Source organism: Euprymna scolopes, chromosome 45, assembly GCF_053919585.1.
Source record: "Euprymna scolopes isolate OS-2025 chromosome 45, ASM5391958v1, whole genome shotgun sequence".
In the NCBI taxonomy this organism is placed as follows: Eukaryota; Metazoa; Mollusca; class Cephalopoda; order Sepiida; family Sepiolidae; genus Euprymna; species Euprymna scolopes.
The window spans coordinates 61,378,965-61,400,923 of NC_136526.1; the positions used below are offsets into that span (position 1 = coordinate 61,378,965).

At 30.7% G+C, this 21,959-nt stretch overlaps 2 protein-coding genes across 2 annotated transcripts in view; both read right to left on the reverse strand.

The window, feature by feature from the left end:
* Window positions 1-21,959, reverse strand: part of LOC145269814 (uncharacterized) — a 211,995-nt gene that overhangs the window by 122,150 nt on the left and 67,886 nt on the right. The window lies entirely within an intron of this gene.
* LOC145269214 (uncharacterized) overlaps window positions 8,558-21,959 on the reverse strand; it is a 36,621-nt gene continuing 23,219 nt past the window's right edge. The window contains exon 4 of the mRNA XM_080124832.1: window positions 8,558-11,183. Within this exon, the coding sequence (XP_079980958.1) occupies window positions 10,007-11,183 (1,177 nt within the window). The 3' untranslated portion in view covers window positions 8,558-10,006. The remainder of the gene's footprint in view (window positions 11,184-21,959) is intronic.

The following is a 21,959-nucleotide window of genomic DNA, read 5'->3' on the forward strand; positions in this document are numbered from 1 at the left end:
GTTGTATATGATCCGTCCCGTCCACAGGAAAAATCCAGTATATCCTGAAAAATGTGGTCTATAATGTCATCTTCGTCAAGGTATTCGTTCTTTAGAACAGAGAGAGCCACTTCATAGTTCTTGTTGCAGATAGCCAAATGGTTAATTAGTAGCAAGGGTTGTCTGGAGAGCGAACACTCGAGGAAATTCAGCCTCTGGGCGTCGCTAGCCATTCCTACCACACAATTTTCGAATCTCGACAAAAAAATTGCAAAAACTCATAGGATTGGACCGAATGTCCAGTCCATCAAAGGTTGGTCCTATAATCTAGACATGTGGAGGCTTTACTACAAAGGAAAACATGTTTTTACCCACTTCCATGAAAGGAGAGCTAAGGGACCCAGCTTTGTCTGGGAGGTATTTGAGGTCAAGATGCTCTATTTCTTCCTGAAACTTGGTGTTTCAGTAGAGTTTCTTCCTGGAGTGGTTGCTCATCACCCTCTTTGGACATGAGTCGTATCTTTTGGACACATATGTCCACCTCCGTCATGAATTCATAGACAGATTGCCTTAGGCTGGTAAATATTTTGGCAGAGGTCTCGATGCGACGGGCAATCTCTAGGTAGTATAAAACAGAAATTCTCTTGCGTAAACCCTTTTCATTCTCCTTCATATTATTGGGTTTCTTTCGCAATGTTTAGAAAAATAATTAAAAAAACTGAAGGGGTTAACGACCGTTCTAGCCAAGGAAGGAACAAGTGCATATAGTTTGCGAAAGAATTGCTCCTTCCGTGACACACAGTCAGTTAATAAATTGTATCAATTGTCAACTAGATAGTCCAATCAATACAATCCTTGAAGGGTCAATAAACCCTTGAGGCTCAGTAATAACGAGTCAATGTGAAGAATATGGAAGAAGTAAAAAAAAAGGGTCGTCCAAAAAAATTCAGATCCAAAGAGAAAAGAAAAACAACCAGTTGATGAGTATCCTCCCCATTATATGCAGAAATATCATGTGATCAAAGATCACAATATCCAAGGGAAAGCCTTTAAAAATGGTCAAACAACAACAACAACAACAATAACAATTCTTTTCTTTTTGTTAGTTATAAGGCAAGTAAACAAATTCCTTTCCTCCAACAATTGCTAACCCTTTCAAGTTTTTTCGCAATATTGTCCTTTTTTTTCAAAAACAAAAAAAAACACCTAAACAGCTGAAAAGTTCAATATACTCAGAAAAATGTCTTCATTTGTTAAAACTCTTTTTTTGACAATAAATAATTTTATTCTGAACAGTAACAAGTGCATTTCAGTTTGATACTTGTTACAAATTTTGATTGACAAATTAATTTAATTCTCGACACTGACACAAATTTTCAAACAATAAAATGAATGACACCATTTTTCTTTACTCTGTCTGTATATAAAATGCATTCTTTTTCACATTATCTGTGTATGTGTATTTAAAAAACAATTCAATTTACAAACCGGATGTCGGTCTATTTCAAGGATTTCTACACTAAAACATCATGAACATCTTTTGTTTTTGCATTTTCCTGAATGTTTCTTTTTATTTATTTCTGAACATTAAAATTGACACAATTTCTCATTTTTTCAATAATGCTTTAATAAATGTTTGTGTGTGTGTGTGTGTGTGTGTGTGTGTGTGTGTGTGTGTGTGTGTCATCCCATACATTTGTCAAAGTGTTTGCCCTTAAGTTTACAAATGCCGTTGCGATGTGTAACTAACCACACACCGAGAAATGACCAATCAATTTCCCGCACACTGAAAATACAATTCAACAGGTGTGCCTATTCGATGGACTACTGAAAGGTCATTTCCACGTCACCATAACAATTTTCCTTGCTCCTTCTGAACACATAATCCCAACATAAATGAGCCCAGTCTTAGCTGTTCTGGGGGTCATGAATGCAAGACCAAACTTTTCGAAATCTTCATTGACACGGGTTGCAGAACACACATTCTTATCCACAAAATGTCGTCAATATAAGATGTAGCCGCGTTTATGATCTCATCCTTCTAAGGGCGGCATTAACTATGGCTAGCATTATTAAATGGGAAACAATAAGCGCAAATCCGAGGCAGGTAAGACAATATTGTTGTCCCTTGATCTTTACTGTTTGGAACGACCAAAGGGATTTATTGACATATATTGACAAATAGGCTTGACATATTATATAAAAGAATACCAAAACATGAAATTCATTTATGAGAAGCGGAATACGGTCTCCATTTTTTTTATTGAACTCCAGTTCTGTGTCAAACGGAAGTGAAGGTATATCCGAGACTTCTTTACTGAAGAGTTCTTTAAGGGGAGGTAATGGTTCATACTATCACATCCCTCTTCTTTCAATAACTGAAATGGAAAGAGAAAAAAAAGGACTTAATTTACAATGATGAGATAAAAAAGAAAATAAAAAGTATGTTAGTAACTGTCTCATCTCTGAATCTTTTTGGGGGGGGACGACACGTCCAGATCTGGTAATTTGAACTGTCGTATGGTTGCGATAGGTGCCCGTGTCTGGCACTCCATGGGGTGTACGTTTGAAAGATCCCTGTTGACATTGTGTACTGTCCGGCTCTATACTCGATGAACAGTCCCTGGTGGGTTCCTGAGGAATTTCAGTGGGGTGCATCTCTGGATGTGCTATGCTTCTGGAGGGGATTACTCTAAGATGCTGTCGATTTCGGAAAAGAGCTTTTCCGGAAGGGGTCTGTACTATGTACGTCCTTGGTTTTCGGTCCAATTGTGTGACAACTGCAGGAGACCACTCACCTGCTTCTTTATTTAACACACGTACAGGTTGTCCCATGGGCAGTCTGGGCAGCTCGTTTGTATGTTGATCATGGTACATCTTCTGTTTTTCTTGCTTCTGATACAGTCGTTCCATTATTTTCTCCTTGTTAGCGTTTTGGTTGGTGCATTTGACTGGCATGTTCCCTGCTAACTTCCTTTGGTATATAAGCTCACCTGGTGAGCAAGGGTATGATCTAAAGGAGTCGAACGCAAGCATAATAGTACCATATCCAAGTCATGACCGCTTGAGACAGCTGTTTTTAATGCAGATTTCACTCCCTGGATACAGCGTTCAGCAAAACCATTTGACTGCGGAAACTTAGGTGAAGATGTGTGGTGTTCAAAACCCCATTCTTTTGCGAATTGCTTGAAATGTATCGAGCTGAAGTGTGGGCCATTGTCACTTATCACTCTCTCTGGAATTCCTTGTTCTCCAAATATTTGCTTTGTCAGTTTAATAACTTCCTGACTGGAGAACTCCTTCAACACTCGCACAAATGGGAACTTGGAATAATAGTCCGCAATAAGCATAAAGTTTAGACCTTCATTGTGAAATAAGTCGGTACCCACTATCTGCCATGGCCTCACCGGAATCTCATGGGGCTTCAGGGGTTCAGCACTCTGCATTTTTTGGTGCTGCTGGCAAATGGTACATTGTTGTACTATGTTGTCGATGTCTTTGTTAATGTTGTGCCGAAAAAAACGCAACTTTTGGCTCGGAGTTTACATTTCTCCATCCCTTGGTGGCCATAATGTATTTTCTGTAATACCTCTTGTTGCGTCGATTTAGGTATTATTATTGTTTGCTTTCAATAATATGCCATTTTCAATGGACAGTTCGTCTCGATAGACTCAATAATGGTTTCATATTCTTGCCCATTTCTCTGAGAGTGTCGGGCCAACCTCTCAGAATAATGTCCCTGAATTCACATAATGTGGCATCTTCACTTGTTGCTTGGTTTAGCTGAGCTAGCTTTTGGGTTGAAAATTGAACAAAAACCACCCTCAGATCCAAGTCAATAGCTTCTTTAGCTTTTTTATTTGGTAACCTATTTTTTAAGTTGATCATTTCTAAGGGTTTATGATCACTTTCCACCTGGAACGCACTTCCATAGATATAAATCCGAAATCGTTCACAGCCGAAAACAACTGCAAGGAGCTCCCGCTCTATGTTGGCATAGCGTTGTTCAGTTTCTGTTTAGGACTTGGATGCAAAAGCTATGGGTTTACCTCCTGGCAGGAGTGCGACGCCGAATCCTTTACTTGATGCATCAACTTGGATAACATTTTGCTTGAAAGGGTCGAAGTATGATAGCAAGATGTCTTTGCAAATTAGATCCTTTATTTGCTGGAGGGATCTCTGGTGACTTTCTGTCCACTGGTATTCCACTTCTTTCTTAAGGAGATCTCTCAAAAGTTATGTGAGATCGGACAGATGTGGAATGAAAGGTGCCATATATGTGATGATTCCCAACACCCTCTGCAGGTCGGTAGTGTTTGCTGGACTAGGTAACATTTGTATTTCTGTTACCTTGCTGGGATCAGGGTGCATACCATTCTGATCATAGATTGCGCCAAAAAAACAAATTTGTTTCTTATTGATGGCACACTTTTCGTGGTTGAAGCACAGTCCTTCCTTTTGAGCAATTCTCATTAGATTGTGGAGGTTCCTATCATGCTCCTCTTCGGTTTTTCCAAAGACAATGACATCGTCAACAAGCCCGAAGCTGCCAGAGCACTTCTCCAGAATCATGTCCATCCTCTGGGCAAACACATCCTGAGACATCACCACACCAAAGGCATCCGCTGGAAACAGAATCTTCCAAAAGGGGAGTTGAAGGTAGTCAACAGTTGTGAGGCTGCGTCTAGTTTGATGGACCAATATCCATTCTTGGCATCAAACTTGGAGAAATATTTGGCACCAGAGAGTTTATGTGCAAGTTCTTCCATTGTTGGGGTCTTGTAATGGCATCTTATGATGGCCTTGTTTAAATCTTTTGGATCTAAACACAGACGGAGCTTTCCATTGCCTTTCCGCACATAAACCAAGCTGCTGACCCATGGTGTAGGCTCGGTTACTTTCCGTATGATGCCTTGTTTTGTCATATTTTCCAATTCGGTCTGGATTCATATGTATAGGACATTTTCTTTGTGCATGTATGACAGGGGTGTTGTCTGGTTTCAGGACAATGTGATATTTACCCTCAAAATTGCCGATATGTGAAAACGGTTTAGGTACATATTTACCAGATCCTGTGTTGAACGTACTGAGACTGGTGTTTCCTGGATTGCACAGTGTATCGTTACCAGTCTCAGTTCTCTGATTGAAGGTAGTCCTATGATGATAGGCCCTTCTGTTGTCACTACAAAGAATTTGATGGTCTTCCATATTCCTTTGTGTGAACAAGCTATTTTAACGGATCCATGTTGGGTAATATAAGAGCCATTATATGCTGTTAGAACAGTTGGTTCATCCTTTGTTGCATCGGGGAGTAGCTGTCCTGCTGCACTTATTAGGTGTGGGAACATCTTCCGGAAGGTACGTAATGGAAGTATGTTGCCTTCAGCTCCTGTGTCAACCTTAGCTTTCAGAAAATAGGTGGCTGGGAGGTTGGGAAGCTTGATTACAAGGTCTGTGAAAACCTCTGTCCGACTGTCGCCTTGTTCTTGAATAGAGTCGAAAGACATTTGTTCAAACTTGTTATAAATCCCTTCATTCTCACTCTGAGAGGTATTTACCAAGTGCATACGGTTGCCGTGTTTCCAGTGTTTGTACTGGTCCCTTTGTGCTTCTCCATGTCCTGGTTTATTACCTCCATCTTTCCATGTTGTGCGTGTCGGAAAACGTCCTGCTGCGTTTTTATTTTTGCTTGCACAGACCTTAGCCCAATTATTTTGTTGTCCACACGCGGAACATGTGGTACCCCATGCTTGACATTTTTGCCTCGGGTGGGAGCCTCCGGATCTGTTACACTGTTTGTACTTGATTGCATCTATTTCATGCTTATTCTGCTTTAGTTCAGCCAACTGTCTCACGTGGGTTATGGAAACTTCATGTGTCCTACCACAGTTTATAGCTTCCGGCAGTGTCAATTGTTTGCCTTTCGCTAGAAGCTGCTTTTGGAGTTCTGGGTGCTTTGTTCCTGATATAACCTGCTCGATGAGGCGTTCCTCCATTTCCTGGATATCCCGGAACTTGCATTTCAATGCCTGCGATTTACACCGGGTCAGGAAGTCATCGAAATTCTCTGATTCCTTTTGATTATACTGGCGCAGGTAAAAACGAGCGATTCAGAAGTTTAATTGCGGCTGCAGTCTTTCCTAAAATTTTTCCCAAATTATTTCGGGATTATTCCTGTCGGCCTCGTTTTCGAATGACCTCGTGTTGTATCTTTTATGGCCTTCTTCTCCGGACAGTAGCAGGATGTGGTCGACCTGTTTTTCAACGAAATATTTTTAACTGAGAAGTAAAGATTACAACGTTGCTTAAATAATCGAAATGCTTCGGTTATATCTGTGGACGACCAATTCATCGATGGTTCGTTTGTAGCCATTGTATTTATTTATTTCGTTTAGTTCCAGAAGATATAAATTCAGTCTTCCGTTTATTTATTTTATTTATTTATTTTTTTTTTTAATAAACTGACAGAACAAATGTACATGTATATGTGTTTTCCGTGGAAAACTTAAACGTCTGAGAACATATACTTCCTAATATATGTATATACATTTTTATGACAGTAATGCATATATATATATATATGTACTTATTTATTTTCGTTGCATTTGAAACACGAAAAACAATGCTTATTCACAGTTTGAAGCTTGGCGCCAAGTATTAATTTTTCCCATGCGGTCTGAACGTGGCCAATTTTATTCATTTATTTATTTATATTTCTTTTACTGTCGTGTGTATATAATAGGGACGACCTGTTCGTAAGGTTTCCCAAATGGGAAACACCACCGCTTGCCACCATGAAACATTATGTAAAAGAATACCAAAACATGAGATTCATTTATGAGAAGCGGAATACGGTCTCCATTTTTTATTGAACTCCAGTTCCATGTCAAACGGAAGTGAAGGTATATCCGAGACTTCTTTACTGAAGAGTTCTTTAAGGGGAGGTAATGGTTCATACTATCACAAGGCTTAGCATCGCTCAAGCACTGTAATGCTTTGTCCTTGTTGTCATCATTAATTTAATTTAACTTAGTTTGCCATTAACACATCCACATACTCATTCAGCTTCTGATAATCCATAAGGGGTTGAACCTTCTTCTGTTATCCTGCACAACAGCCACGAGGGGGATTAAACTTTGGAGAACTGAGTTTGTCTACCGGATATGGTAGTCACCAACCCTTAACGGCACACACATTTGCAGTACACTATCAGATTCCTCACAAATTTGTGTTGGGGCTGGATATTCTGCTAGTCTATTTTTCTGTGTCACCAGCCCATTTTCTAAGATGTGATTCACTTTGAAATGTTATCTTCAAACTCTATTTCAGTGAAATCAGCCCCAGTAATAATAATAAGAAGAAGAGTTATAATAAATGCAGTAACTTATAATAAGTTATAATAATAAGAAGAGTAATAATAGATGCAATAAGTTATAATAAGTTATAATAATAATTAAAAGAAAAGTTATAATAATAATAATAAGAGATATAATCGATGCAATAAGTTATAATAAATTATAAGTTATAATAATAAGAAGAGTTATAATAGATGCAATAAATTATAATAAGTTATAATAATAATAATGATAATAATAATAATGATAATAATAAGAGTTATAATAGATGCAATAAGTTATAACAAGTCATAATAATAATAAGTTATAATAATAATAATAATGATAATAATAATAATAAGTTAAAATAAGTTACAATAATAATGATAATAATAATAATAATAGTTATAATAAGTTACAATAATAATAATAATAAGTTATAATAATAATAATAGTTATAATAAGTTACAATAATAATGATAATAAGTTATAATAATAAGTTATAATAATAATAATAATAATAATAATAACAATAATAATAATAAGTCATAATAATAATAATAAATAGTCATAATAATAATAGTTATAATAATAATAATAATAATAATAATAATAATAATAGTTATAATAGATGCAATGCACCATTTACAACAGTTTGGAGGATTAAATTGATGATGAATTCTCACACCACATATATCAATAATACGTGATATTTCTTCGGGGCTTTACAACAGCACCTCTTACTGTTGCACTATCCAGTAGACAATCGCTTGCGATATATGAAACACTGTGGGAAAGTATGCTGACCTCAATATTTTTTATTTTAATTCTTGCGTATGTGCGTTTAATTGAAATTCCCCACATAAATTGCTTTATCTTTTAAAGATTATATATGTATATACATATTATATAGATTATATATATATATATATATATATATATATATATATATATATATATTGATCTATGTGTATATATATATATATATATATATATATATATGAAAAAAATAATGATAGTTAAATAAAATTTAATTTTAATCAAATGCATAATGAAAACATTTGGAATATAAAGCAAACGCCTTTCACCATAGTATTTTAAAGCGTAGTGCTTCTCATCAAAATAAAAGAGAAACATTATAATACAGAAACAAATAAAAATTTATTTTAGCAATAAAAATAAAAATTATACTATTGGTATATAAAAAGATGATTAAAAAGTAAAAAATAGCAATTGAAAAAATATAAAAAACGAATTGCTTTATTGTGTTGCATAAAAATCGTCACTAAGCAATAAATAAAATAATTTGAAATTCTTTGTCCAATAAATATTATTGCTTATTTGAATATGATTTCCACAAGCATCACTAGAATAAGGTGCATTGTAATTGCTTTCTCACACAGGTACTTCAAAAATATTTACAGATGTTTAAATTGAGATATTTACATTGTTTGTGTCATTGTTGCATTGCATAATGGTCGTCATCGAGCAGAACACAACGATTCTTTCTGGTATAAGTATCAGTACTTGCTGCAACATTGCATATGTGGCTTAGCAGCAGAAAAGTTGATCAACGCCTTACCACACACGTCACAAGAATAAAGTTTCTCTTTTTTTGTTTAATATACTCAGTAAGTCTTAAGAGATCATGGGTTTCTTCCTGAAGTCAGCACTTGATTTCATTCTGATTTGAAGTTATAGCCGAGGACTCGTTTAAGAATATACGTTGTTCTTTTTCTAGCTGCAATCTTTATTTTGCTGCAGCTTGATCTTCCAGGAATTGCTTCTCAGTATTTTAGAAGATTTGTTTTATGAGGCTGATCTCATCTGGTAGTTGTCATCTTTAAATCATTTTTGAGTGACTGATGTGTAGTTGTTTTTTTGTTAAGCTTAAATAATATATTTTCCCAACAATATATTTGATATGCTTTTTTTATGTGGGTTTTAAATTTATAATACGTTGGGCATGTAATAATGTGTTTTTATGTGATTTTTTAAATTTATAATACGTTAGACATGTAATAATGTGTTTTTATGTGGTTTTTAAAGTTATAATACGTTGGACATGTAATAATGTGTTTGTATGTGTTTTTGTTTTAAATTTATAATATGTTGGACATGTGATAATGTGTTTTCATGTGTTTTTTTTTATTGATAATACGTTGGACAAATAATAATGTGTTTTTATGTGTTGTTTTTTCAAATGTATAACACGTTGGACATGTAATAATGTGTTTTTATGTGATTTATTAAATTTACAATACGATTGACATGTAAAAATGTATTTTCATGTGGATTTTTAAATTTAGAATACGTTTGACATGTAATAATGTATTTTCATGGGATGTTTTTATTTATCATACGTTGGGAGAACACCAACTTCACACGAATAAAGATTATGTCTACATTGTTAATATTTGTTAAGTGAGAATTGGTTGAGTATGCTGTACAACAGATTTTACAAGAATAACGTTTCTTTTGAGCCTGTAAAATAGTGTTCAGAAGGAGTACAAGTTCTATGACGAGTGTGTTCTCCAATGTGTGTTTCATATGTTGTATCAATATATAATAGTAATGAATTTTACTTTTATCTGTTTTTCTTTACCTCAGTCAAATACTAAAAAAATTAAGGAGCAATATTATTCATTAATCAACCCTTGTACAGAAAGGCTTTAGACACTCAAGGATAGTGTCTAGTAGGTATTCAAGTTGCTTCCTTCAGAGTGTGTTCGCATGTGTGATTTTACTGTATCCTTAGTTGCAAATGCTTTACCACAAATTTTACAGGAAAAAGGTCTTACTCCAGTGTGTATTCTTCGCATGTGTACAATAGCATTAGTTTTATTGGTAAATGTTTTGCCACACACTTCACAAGAAAAAGGTTTCTCTCCAGTATGTGTTAGCATGTGTGATTTTACTGAAGATTGTTTTGTAAAAGCTTTACCACATACTTCACATGAATAGGGTTTTTCTCCAGTGTGTGTTCTCATGTGTATTGTAACACTAGAATGTTGTGTAAATGATTTACCACATACTGTACATGAATAAGGTTTCTCAGTGGTGTGTGTGCGCATGTGTCTTAAAGCATTACCGTGTTGTGTAAATGCTTTGCCACACACTTCACAAGAATAAGGTTTTTCTCCAGTGTGTGTTCGCATGTGTGATTTTACCTCAGATTGTTTTGTAAATACGTTGCCACATACTTCACAAGAATACGGTTTATCTCTAGTGTGCATTCTCATATATCTCTCTCCAGTGTGTGTTCTCATGTGCATTATAACACTGAAATGTTGTGCAAATGCTTTACCACATACTTCACATGAGTAAGGTTTGTCCCCAGTGTGTGTTCGCATGTGTATTGCAGCATTAGATTTTTGTGTAAATGCTTTGCCACACATTTCACAAGAATAAGGTTTTTCTCCAGTGTGAATTCTCATGTGTGATGTTAAGTTATCTTTAGTTGCAAATGCTTTATCACAAACTTTACATGAATAAGGTTTCTCTCCAGTGTGTATTCTTCGCATGTGTACGATAGCATTAGTTTTCTGTGTAAATGTTTTACCACACACTTCACAATAAAAAGGTTTCTCTCCAGTGTGTATCCGCATGTGTGATTTTATGTCAGTCTTGGTTGCAAATTCTTTATTACAAACCTTACATGGAAAACGTTTTTCCTTAGTATGTGTTCGCATGTGTAATGTAACACTAGCTTCTAGTGTAAATGTTTTGTCACACACCTCACAAGAGAAAGGTTTCTCTCCCGTATGAATTCGCAAGTGTTCCTTAGTTTTGGAATAATTTGAAGATGCCATACCACACACATCAAATGATGTGCTATGTGTCAACGTGATAATCTTTAAACTATGTGGACTTTAATTCCAAATTGTTTTGCAAATTTCTCCCACAAGAAGAAGACTTTATTGTTGATTTACAATTATTTCAAGATACTTTTTTGCACTTTTATTTCTACAGAAGTTGACATTATATGATCCAATGTGTTTTCGTAAATTTATATAAAAATACTTGAAATATCTTCAACACAGTTCGCAAGTAATTTTCTCTTTCCTTAAAAATATTTTTATAAAATGTTTAGTCATTGATAAACATAAACACAGTTCTAAACAACTAGGTTTCTCTTTGTTTAGAAGTAAATATATTGATAAAATTTTTAATACTTTATAAATATAAACTTCTTTTTTGTTGGTTTAAATTTGTTGAAATATAAATAAACAGTAAACATTCTTAGGTTCATAAAAATGAGGTTCTCCTTAATGTGTATAAAGGAACGTTTAACCTGAGAATTGGTTAACAATGCTTGTTTTAGTTTGTGTTGATAAAGAATGGCTTGAAGATGTTCTTCTAATGTTATACTTTTATAGCAAAATGTTCATTTGCAAATATTTTTAAAAGGTAAGATTTCTCAGTAGTGTTTATCTTTTGAAACTTCTTACTGCAAATCGTAAGCTAAGATTTTTACAGAAATGGCATTTGTTTTCAATGTCTCCAAATGTATTTTTAAATTTTACAGCTTGTTTTTCTCAAATATGTGTTTTAATCAACATATGTTTTCCAGTTGGTGTTTCATTTCAGTAAGTTGAGTCATCTATATTTTGTAATGGGAAAGATGTGATAAGCTCAGCTCAGAAAAATATATTTTTCAAGTTAATTGCATGAGTTTATTGTCCACTGTACATCTTACCTTTGAATAAAAATAAAAGTATAAGAATTTTACATGTAAAATTACTGATATGCATTAAATCAAGTCAAGAACTAAAATTTTCTGATACTATTTAATGCTTATAAAACGATTTAATATTTTTAAAAAAATATAATTGTAAACTTTGATTAACTGATTTTCTTGCTCGCTAGAAAAACGGCATCTAACTAAATTCAAGTTCAAGATTGTCTAAAACGAGCAACGTTATAACTTAAACATCCAAAGATTCTAATTAATATATTATTTTGCTGGCTTTTTTCCATAGGTCGTTCCCACTATACACTGTCAGTAATTAGATACAGTCGAAACCTGTTACTATGTATCACATTACTGTGCAATTATATCTAATAATATCTAATTATAATGCAAAACTGTTACTATGTAACACATTACTATGAAATTATATCTAATAATATTATTTTCTAATTATAATGCAAAACTGTTATATGTAACACATTACTGTGCAATTATATCTAATAATATTATCTAATTATAATGCAAAACTGTTACTATGTAAACACATTACTGTGCAATTATATCTAATACTATTTTTATTAATTAATATTAATATTATTATCTAATTATAATTCAAAACAGTTACTATGTAAACACATTACTCTGCAATTATATCTAAAAATATTATTATCTAATTATAATGCAAAACATTTACTATGTAAACATATTACTGTGCAATTATATCTAATATTATTATCTAATTATAATACAAAACTGTTACTATGTAACACATTACTGTGCAATTATATCTAATTATATTATTATCTAATTATAATGCAAAACTGTTACAATGTAAACACATTACTGTGCAATTATATCTAATTATAATGCAAAACATTTACTATGTAAACACATTACTGTGCAATTATATTTAATATTATTATCTAATTATAATGCAAAACATTTACTATGTAAACATATTACTGTGCAATTATATTTAATAATATTATTATCTAATTATAATGCAAAACTGTTACTATGTAACACATTACTGTGCAATTATAACTAATAATTACTAATCGTCCCTCACAACCACCGACCTCAATGTTGTTTTTGTGGTCTTTTCCTTCATCTTTTTTGTGTGTATTCGTTTCCCACATTAGCCATAGGATGCGCTCAAAAGTATATAAAAAATCCAATCAAGAATTGTTATGAACATGAAAAGCCATATAAATGTTGCCGATTCATTCCCATTTTCTTCCCTTCTAAATTTTTATTTCCTTTCATTTGATTTGCTTTTATTAATCAATGCAAAGAACATACAGATCCTGCATCACACTCTTTTGTACAAATTAATGTGAGCAACATTCAATCTTGATTCCGTCATTTTCTAAATGACCAACATGCTGGCAGAAATATAAAGTTTGTGCCAGGATTAAAATCTAAAGTAAAAAAGAGAAAATCCCAATGAAATCATATATTTATACCTTTTTTATAAAGTATGAAATAAATATTTTACTGGAATAGAAATAAAAATTACAATATTCTTAATAATTATAATTGTTTGCATTGTTGAAGTAATTATGTTTTAATTAGCAGGTTTTGTAAAAATTCAACAGAATGATAAATATGTTACATCAAAAGCATGTTTGACAAACCTGATAAATTTTTAATGATATGCAATTTACATAGTAGTAAAAGGGGTAACCAGTAACAGTTTTGCATTACAAGCTAAGGATATAATCTGTTTTCATATTCCCAGGTATTATATTAATGGACCTAGTCGGCAAGCAAATCTTTAGAAAAGCATTCTGTAATCTTTCATACAAAGGTGCAACAGTTTATGAGAAAACATATTGTTTGTCTCTCATGATTACATCAGCACTGAATCTACGTCTGAGTGCATCTGGGAGTTTTCCATAGACTAATGCACAGCTATGAGTAGGAAGCTTACCAGGAAAGTTATGCACAGCAATAAAGAATTCTGATAAGTTGTTATTTACTAGCTTTAAGATGATCATAAGCCCTTCACTGTCTTGGGAGGCTAAGAGGAATTAAGTGTAATGATTAGGTGGGGGTCAAGCTAACAAGGATCTACCAAAAGAAGAATGTTTGCTTTGGACATATAGTTTACAGTACAGACCCTCAGTAATAGTAGTCTCATTTTTCCAAGCACTAATGTTTTGGGGGTGTCTGTTAAGAGAATAAACCTTAGCATCCTGAGTTATGCCCATTTGGTTTGAGAACTCTCCCCTTAAGGAGTCATGTTTCTTTCTTTTCCGGTGTTAACCTTCTTAAAAGAAGACATTGATAATCCATCTCTGTGCGTGACCTTCCTTCTTTTACTGAGATCAACCGCCACATACATTTAACATGTCACATTGAACAATCTAAATTAAATTTTAATAACGATGATCACATTTTCAATAATGATGTGATTATATCTTAGCCATTTAAAGTTTGTTTAACATGTAAATAAACTTCTGCTCGATACTGGTGTCAACCTTTATGTGTTTACGAGTTACCTGAATTTATCAAGACACTGTGGTGACACATTAATTCATTGTTTTTAAAAGATTACAAACTCAGGATAGAATCTGTTTTCATAATCACAGGTATTATATTAATGGATCTGCTAGGCAAGCAGATCTTTAGAATAGCATCCTGTAATCTTTCATATAAAGGGTGCAAGAGTGTATGATAAAAATTATTGTTTATCTCTCGTGATAACATCAGCACTGAATCTAAGTCTGAGTGCATCCGGGAGTTTTCGATAGACTGATGCACAGCTATGAGTGGGGAACTTCTCAGGAAAGCCCACCGTCAAGGGCTTATGCACGGCAATAAAGAATCTGATAACTTGTTATTTGCTTTAAGATGCTAATAGGCCCTTCACTGTCTTGGGAGGCTAAGAAGAATTAAGTGTAGTGATTAGGTGGGGTCATGCTAACAAGGAGCTACTAAAAAAAGAATGTTTTCTTCCGACATATAGTTTACAGTACAACCCATCAGTAAATTTTTCCACCTATTCCTCTTCAAATAGATTGCAGAATACTTGCACACAAGTCCTTTGAGAGCTGTCTCTGAACTTGACATGCCGATTGCACACCTGGTGTAGACACATATTCCTCTCAAATGAGTTAAATGCTACAATATTTCATGAACTTTTCTATTAATAGAATTTTATAGAAACGTTAGTGAGGTTAGTTTTAATAATCCATTGCTATTGGCCTATTTCCTGCAGAGTGCTTAGCAGGGAGAGATCAATGAAGTCTGAAAGTCATAATATTGTATTATGATCTTTTTTTTTTTTACATAGGTGTCACCACTTATCAAGGCCCAGAGGCCACTCGAGGATAAGGGTTAATAGGTATACATTAGTCATTGTGATTTTAGCATAGTAAACAGTGGGAATTTTGTAACTTGGATTACTTAGGGGGACGATTCAATTAGAACTTGTTCACATTGGACGTTTTCTTTTTTTTTTTCATAGGTATCAACACATTATCAAGGCCAAGAGGCCACTCAAGGATCTGCAAAACTTTTGCTAAGGATGTGGATGATGTCATAATATTGAAGCAGTAATGTGCCATTTGTTTAAATTTCATCTCGTTTCATTTCTTTTTCGAGGATATTATTTTCTTACATCATGTACTTCCATACATTTTTGAAACCCCTGTGTAGGTATGTGCCTCACATTTTCTCCAATTAATTTCAAGAAATGAGGCATAGTTGTTATCAATGGATAGGCAGTATGTAAGGTTATACCTGCACGTCTCGAAGGAAGACATAGTCTCATTTTTCCAAGGACAAATGTTTTGAGGGTGTCGCACATACATACTATGAAACATTTTGGCAACTTAGTTAGGTCAGTAGTGTAGTCTGTCAATTCTTTGGTAACATTTTAATAACAGTCATTAAATCCATACTAGTTTACAAAATCACTACTTACCGGAATATAACCCCAATATAGAACAGGCTATATCCTTATTATTTAATAAATATGTGTTTTAAAAATTCTTTAAAAGTAGCATAAGTGGATAAATTCCAGCAAGCCAGTAAATATAGATGTATTACATGAAATCGCTTCCCTACAAAAATACAAACCTGTTACGAAAGGCAACAAAATTTCATCGATTATCGGTCTATTCAGTTTTTTTTTTTTTTTTTAATAATTTTGAAACTATTTTTGATTTATCTGATGCATTTTTATTTGACAAAAAAAAAATTAAAAAGAAAAAATGATCAGTCAAGAAGGCCAAATAACTCTACCATACTCAGAGTTATCTCCTCTTTAACAACAAGTATGCTCGTAACTTAATACTGGCGCTTTTTTCATCTGAGTCATTTTTAACTGTGCCATTTTTAATGAACACTGATCAAAATATATTTTTTCAAGATAGCGATGCACGACTATCTCTTTTTGCAGACCCATAAAACTTGAGTTTTGTTTACTTCAAAATAAAAATACTTGATCAATTAACGTGATTTTTAAAATATGACATCATAGTTTCGTGATGGGTGCTTACATAGTTGTGTCAGAAATTTCGTGAAAATAGTGAATAATTCCACCCCGTCTTTCCAAGCTTATAACTCCTCGAAAAATGTAATTCAAGCGCTAATTTTTTTTTCAATTAAAGGAGCAAGGACCAAGGTTTCATTAAAAAAACAAAACAAAAAAAAACAACGTAGTTTTTTTTAAAAAAAAGGTTTTAAACTTCGGACTTTACAGGTAAATTTCTAAAAAACAGTTCTTTTTTTTAATTTGATTATATTATTTATTGACCTTTGCTCTTCAATTTGTGATATATAAGACTTTGGTACATGAATTAATTATTTACTTTTTAATAGACATTTCAAAATGGGAGGCGTGAATTATTCGACCCCCTGTCTTTCCAAGCTTATAACTCCTCGAAAAATGTAATTCAAGCCCTAATTTTTTTTCAATTAAAGGAGCAAGGACCAAGGTTCCATTAAAAAAAGAAAAAACAAAAAAACAAATAACGTGGTTTAAAAAAAAGGTTTTAAACTTCAAACTTTACAGGTAAAATTTTAAAAAACATTACGTTTTTTTTTGTTTTAAATTTGAATATATTATTTATTGACCTTTTCTCTTCAATTTGTGAGTAAATTAATTATTTACTTTTTAATAGAAACTTGAAAATGGGGGGGGGCGTGAATGTAAAAACCCCCGTTTGTCTAAATATTATATTCGGTTTATTGGATAGAACATAAAATTTCACATTGACCCTGAAAATATCGTAAAAATAGAATTAATAGAAAATTTTTAATAGATTTTTAAAGTTTAAAAATTGAAAAATATTGAGTTCGGAAAATTCATTAGTTTTTTTTTTTTTTTAATATTTCTATTACTTTTAAAACAACTTTAATAGCTTATTTTTGAAGTATAATCCATAAAGAAAATAAATAACCCACTTTTAACAGAGAAATTACGAGGTTTTTATATTTTATTCGCAGTTTCGTGTTAGGGGTGTCAAAAATTCCTACAAAAATTCTGATACACCTAGTGCTTACATCATAAATATTTTTTTCTGTATTCCTTCATTATTATTATTATTATTATTATTATTATTATTATTATTATTATTATTATTATTTAGGTTGACCTTGCACTGGAAAAAATATTAATATATTCAAAAACTGTCTTAAAATTCAGTAAGATTGAGAAAAAAGGAGTCATAATTTGATGAGGAATGTGCTGTGTTTTTTTTTTTTTTTTTTTTTTTTTTAGAGTCGATAAAAAGTAATAATAAATATTAATAGATAAAAAAAAGGTAAAACTATACAAACACCGTGACAGCGAATTAACCCTAACCCTAACACTAACCCTAACCCCAACCCTAACCCTAACCCTAAACCTAACCCTAACCCTAAACCCTAACCCTAACCCTAATCCTAACCCTAACCCTAACGCTGTCACGGTGTTTGTATAATAATACCAAAAAAAAAAAAAAAATTGTAGAATCAAAAACCGGAATGTTAAAAAGTCTAGATTTATTACACTATTGGTCCACCATACATTGTTTGGCTTAGTAACGGCATAAGGAAGCGATAACACAAGAATATCGACGCGCGTTTATTTATCCTTAATCAAGAATTTGTTCAAATGTTTTTTGAATTTGAACCTCGCAAAAAATGTTTAAACTCCATTTAAACATATTTTTATATGATAGAATATTATTTTTAGATTATAAAATGAAATATTCAAATTTAAAATAATATGATTTTTCCCGATAAATTTGTGATCAATTATTTTTACATTGCAAACAATGACGTAAAAGTCATAAAATTACTTACTTTTTTTTTTATATCAACTCCTTCCTCTTTCCATTGATGTTTTCAATTTAAAGAAAGAAATTAATTTTTGTAAGTAAAATAAAAAGAAATTAAATTTGTGGTTAATCAGTTTTCTTTCAAACAAGTCAAATATCGACGAAATTGAAAACAGCTTCAACAAAGGTACTTTTCGTAGAAAATTACCTCCCTTGATTGTCGATCTTCTATTTATTTATTTATTTGGTTTTCTGCCCTTTTTATGACTCTGAAAAAAGAAATGTCTTTACAACATTTGAACATATTTTAATCGTTTCCATATTATAGAATAAAATACAAAAAAAAACAACAAAAAAAAACGGTGCAAGTTTATAATTCAACCTAATTAAAAACCAAAGTTGAAAAAACCAACCACTTTGCAGTTTTAGTTCCAACTGAACATTTTCCTTTAAAATATATATTTACAAAAAAAAACAAAAAAACTTTATGGACCCGTCACGGAACGAACATGTCATATTCCAAAATGCACTTAAATTGATCAAGTAGTTCTTTTTTTTTTAACTAAGAAAATCTAACTGAGAAAACGAGGACGGTGTGCCGCCATTTCTTTCTATTTCTTTTTTTTTTTACACGGGGGTTGGTCACCTCTTATCAAGGGCCGGAAGCCACTCAAGGATAAGAATTATTTAATAAAGCCACTCAGGGATAAGAATTATTTAATAAAGGGAGACACCACAATTCGAACGACTGACAATTTAAAATCAGCTTTGTAGTAGATACAATATTCTATTAATGGTAAAAAATGATTTTTTATGTATAAAAAATAATTGATTAATTTATGCGATTTTTGGAATTTTACATTTTCATTTCGTGACGGCACAAATATTTTTCTGTATTTTTTGTATTTTTTTTTCATTATGTTGAATTCTTGATAAATATTTTTGCTGTAATTTTTGTATTTTCTTTTCATTATGTTGAATTCTTGATAAATATTTTTACTGTAATTTTTGTATTTTCTTTTCATTATGTTGAATTCTTGATAAATATTTTTACTGTAATTTTTGTATTTTCTTTTCATTATGTTGAATTCTTGATAAATATTTTTACTGTAATTTTTGTATTTTCTTTTCATTATGTTGAATTCTTGATAAATATTTTTGCTGTAATTTTTGTATTTTCTTTTCATTATGTTGAATTCTTGATAAATATTTTTGCTGTAATTTTTGTATTTTCTTTTCATTATGTTGAATTCTTGATAAATATTTTTACTGTAATTTTTGTATTTTCTTTTCATTATGTTGAATTCTTGATAAATATTTTTACTGTAATTTTTGTATTTTCTTTTCATTATGTTGAATTCTTGATAAATATTTTTGCTGTAATTTTTCTATTTTCTTTTCATTATGTTGAATTCTTGATAAATATTTTTACTGTAATTTTTGTATTTTCTTTTCATTATGTTGAATTCTTGATAAATATTTTTACTGTAATTTTTGTATTTTCTTTTCATTATGTTGAATTCTTGATAAATATTTTTGCTGTAATTTTTGTATTTTCTTTTCATTATGTTGAATTCTTGATAAATATTTTTACTGTAATTTTTTTATTTTCTTTTCATTATGTTGAATTCTTGATAAATATTTTTGCTGTAATTTTTGTATTTTCTTTTCATTATGTTGAATTCTTGATAAATATTTTTACTGTAATTTTTGTATTTTCTTTTCATTATGTTGAATTCTTGATAAATATTTTTACTGTAATTTTTGTATTTTCTTTTCATTATGTTGAATTCTTGATAAATATTTTTACTGTAATTTTTGTATTTTCTTTTCATTATGTTGAATTCTTGATAAATATTTTTGCTGTAATTTTTGTATTTTCTTTTCATTATGTTGAATTCTTGATAAATATTTTTGCTGTAATTTTTGTATTTTCTTTTCATTATGTTGAATTCTTGATAAATATTTTTGCTGTAATTTTTGTATTTTCTTTTCATTACGTTGAATTCTTGATAAATATTTTTACTGTAATTTTTGTATTTTCTTTTCATTATGTTGAATTCTTGATAAATATTTTTACTGTAATTTTTGTATTTTCTTTTCATTATGTTGAATTCTTGATAAATATTTTTACTGTAATTTTTGTATTTTCTTTTCATTATGTTGAATTCTTGATAAATATTTTTACTGTAATTTTTGTATTTTCTTTTCATTATGTTGAATTCTTGATAAATATTTTTGCTGTAATTTTTGTATTTTCTTTTCATTATGTTGAATTCTTGATAAATATTTTTACTGTAATTTTTGTATTTTCTTTTCATTATGTTGAATTCTTGATAAATATTTTTACTGTAATTTTTGTATTTTCTTTTCATTATGTTGAATTCTTGATAACTATTTTTACTGTAATTTTTGTATTTTTTCATTTTGTTGAATTCTTGATAAATATTTTTACTGTAATTTTTGTATTTTCTTTTCATTATGTTGAATTCTTGATAAATATTTTTACTGTAATTTTTGTATTTACTTTTCATTATGTTGAATTCTTGATAAATATTTTTACTTTAATTTTTGTATTTACTTTTCATTATGTTGAATTCTTGATAAATATTTTTACTGTAATTTTTGTATTTACTTTTCATTATGTTGAATTCTTGATAAATATTTTTACTGTAATTTTTCTATTTTCTTTTCATTATGTTTAATTCTTGATAAATATTTTTACTGTAATTTTTGTATTTTCTTTTCATTATGTTGAATTCTTTATAACTATTTTTACTGTAATTTTTGTATTTTTTCATTTTGTTGAATTCTTGATAAATATTTTTACTGTAATTTTTGTATTTTCTTTTCATTATGTTGAATTCTTGATAAATATTTTTACTGTAATTTTTGTATTTTCTTTTCATTATGTTGAATTCTTGATAAATATTTTTACTGTAATTTTTGTATTTTCTTTTCATTATGTTGAATTCTTGATAAATATTTTTACTGTAATTTTTGTATTCTCTTTTCATTATGTTGAATTCTTGATAACTATTTTTACTGTAATTTTTGTATTTTTTCATTTTGTTGAATTCTTGATAAATATTTTTACTGTAATTTTTGTATTTTCTTTTCATTATGTTGAATTCTTGATAAATATTTTTACTGTAATTTTTATATTTTCTTTTCATTATGTTGAATTCTTGATAAATATTTTTACTGTAATTTTTATATTTTCTTTTCATTATGTTGAATTCTTGATAAATATTTTTACTGTAATTTTTGTATTTTCTTTTCATTATGTTGAATTCTTGATAAATATTTTTGCTGTAATTTTTCTATTTTCTTTTCATTATGTTGAATTCTTGATAAATATTTTTACTGTAATTTTTGTATTTTCTTTTCATTATGTTGAATTCTTGATAAATATTTTTACTGTAATTTTTGTATTTTCTTTTCATTATGTTGAATTCTTGATAAATATTTTTGCTGTAATTTTTGTATTTTCTTTTCATTATGTTGAATTCTTGATAAATATTTTTACTGTAATTTTTTTATTTTCTTTTCATTATGTTGAATTCTTGATAAATATTTTTGCTGTAATTTTTGTATTTTCTTTTCATTATGTTGAATTCTTGATAAATATTTTTACTGTAATTTTTGTATTTTCTTTTCATTATGTTGAATTCTTGATAA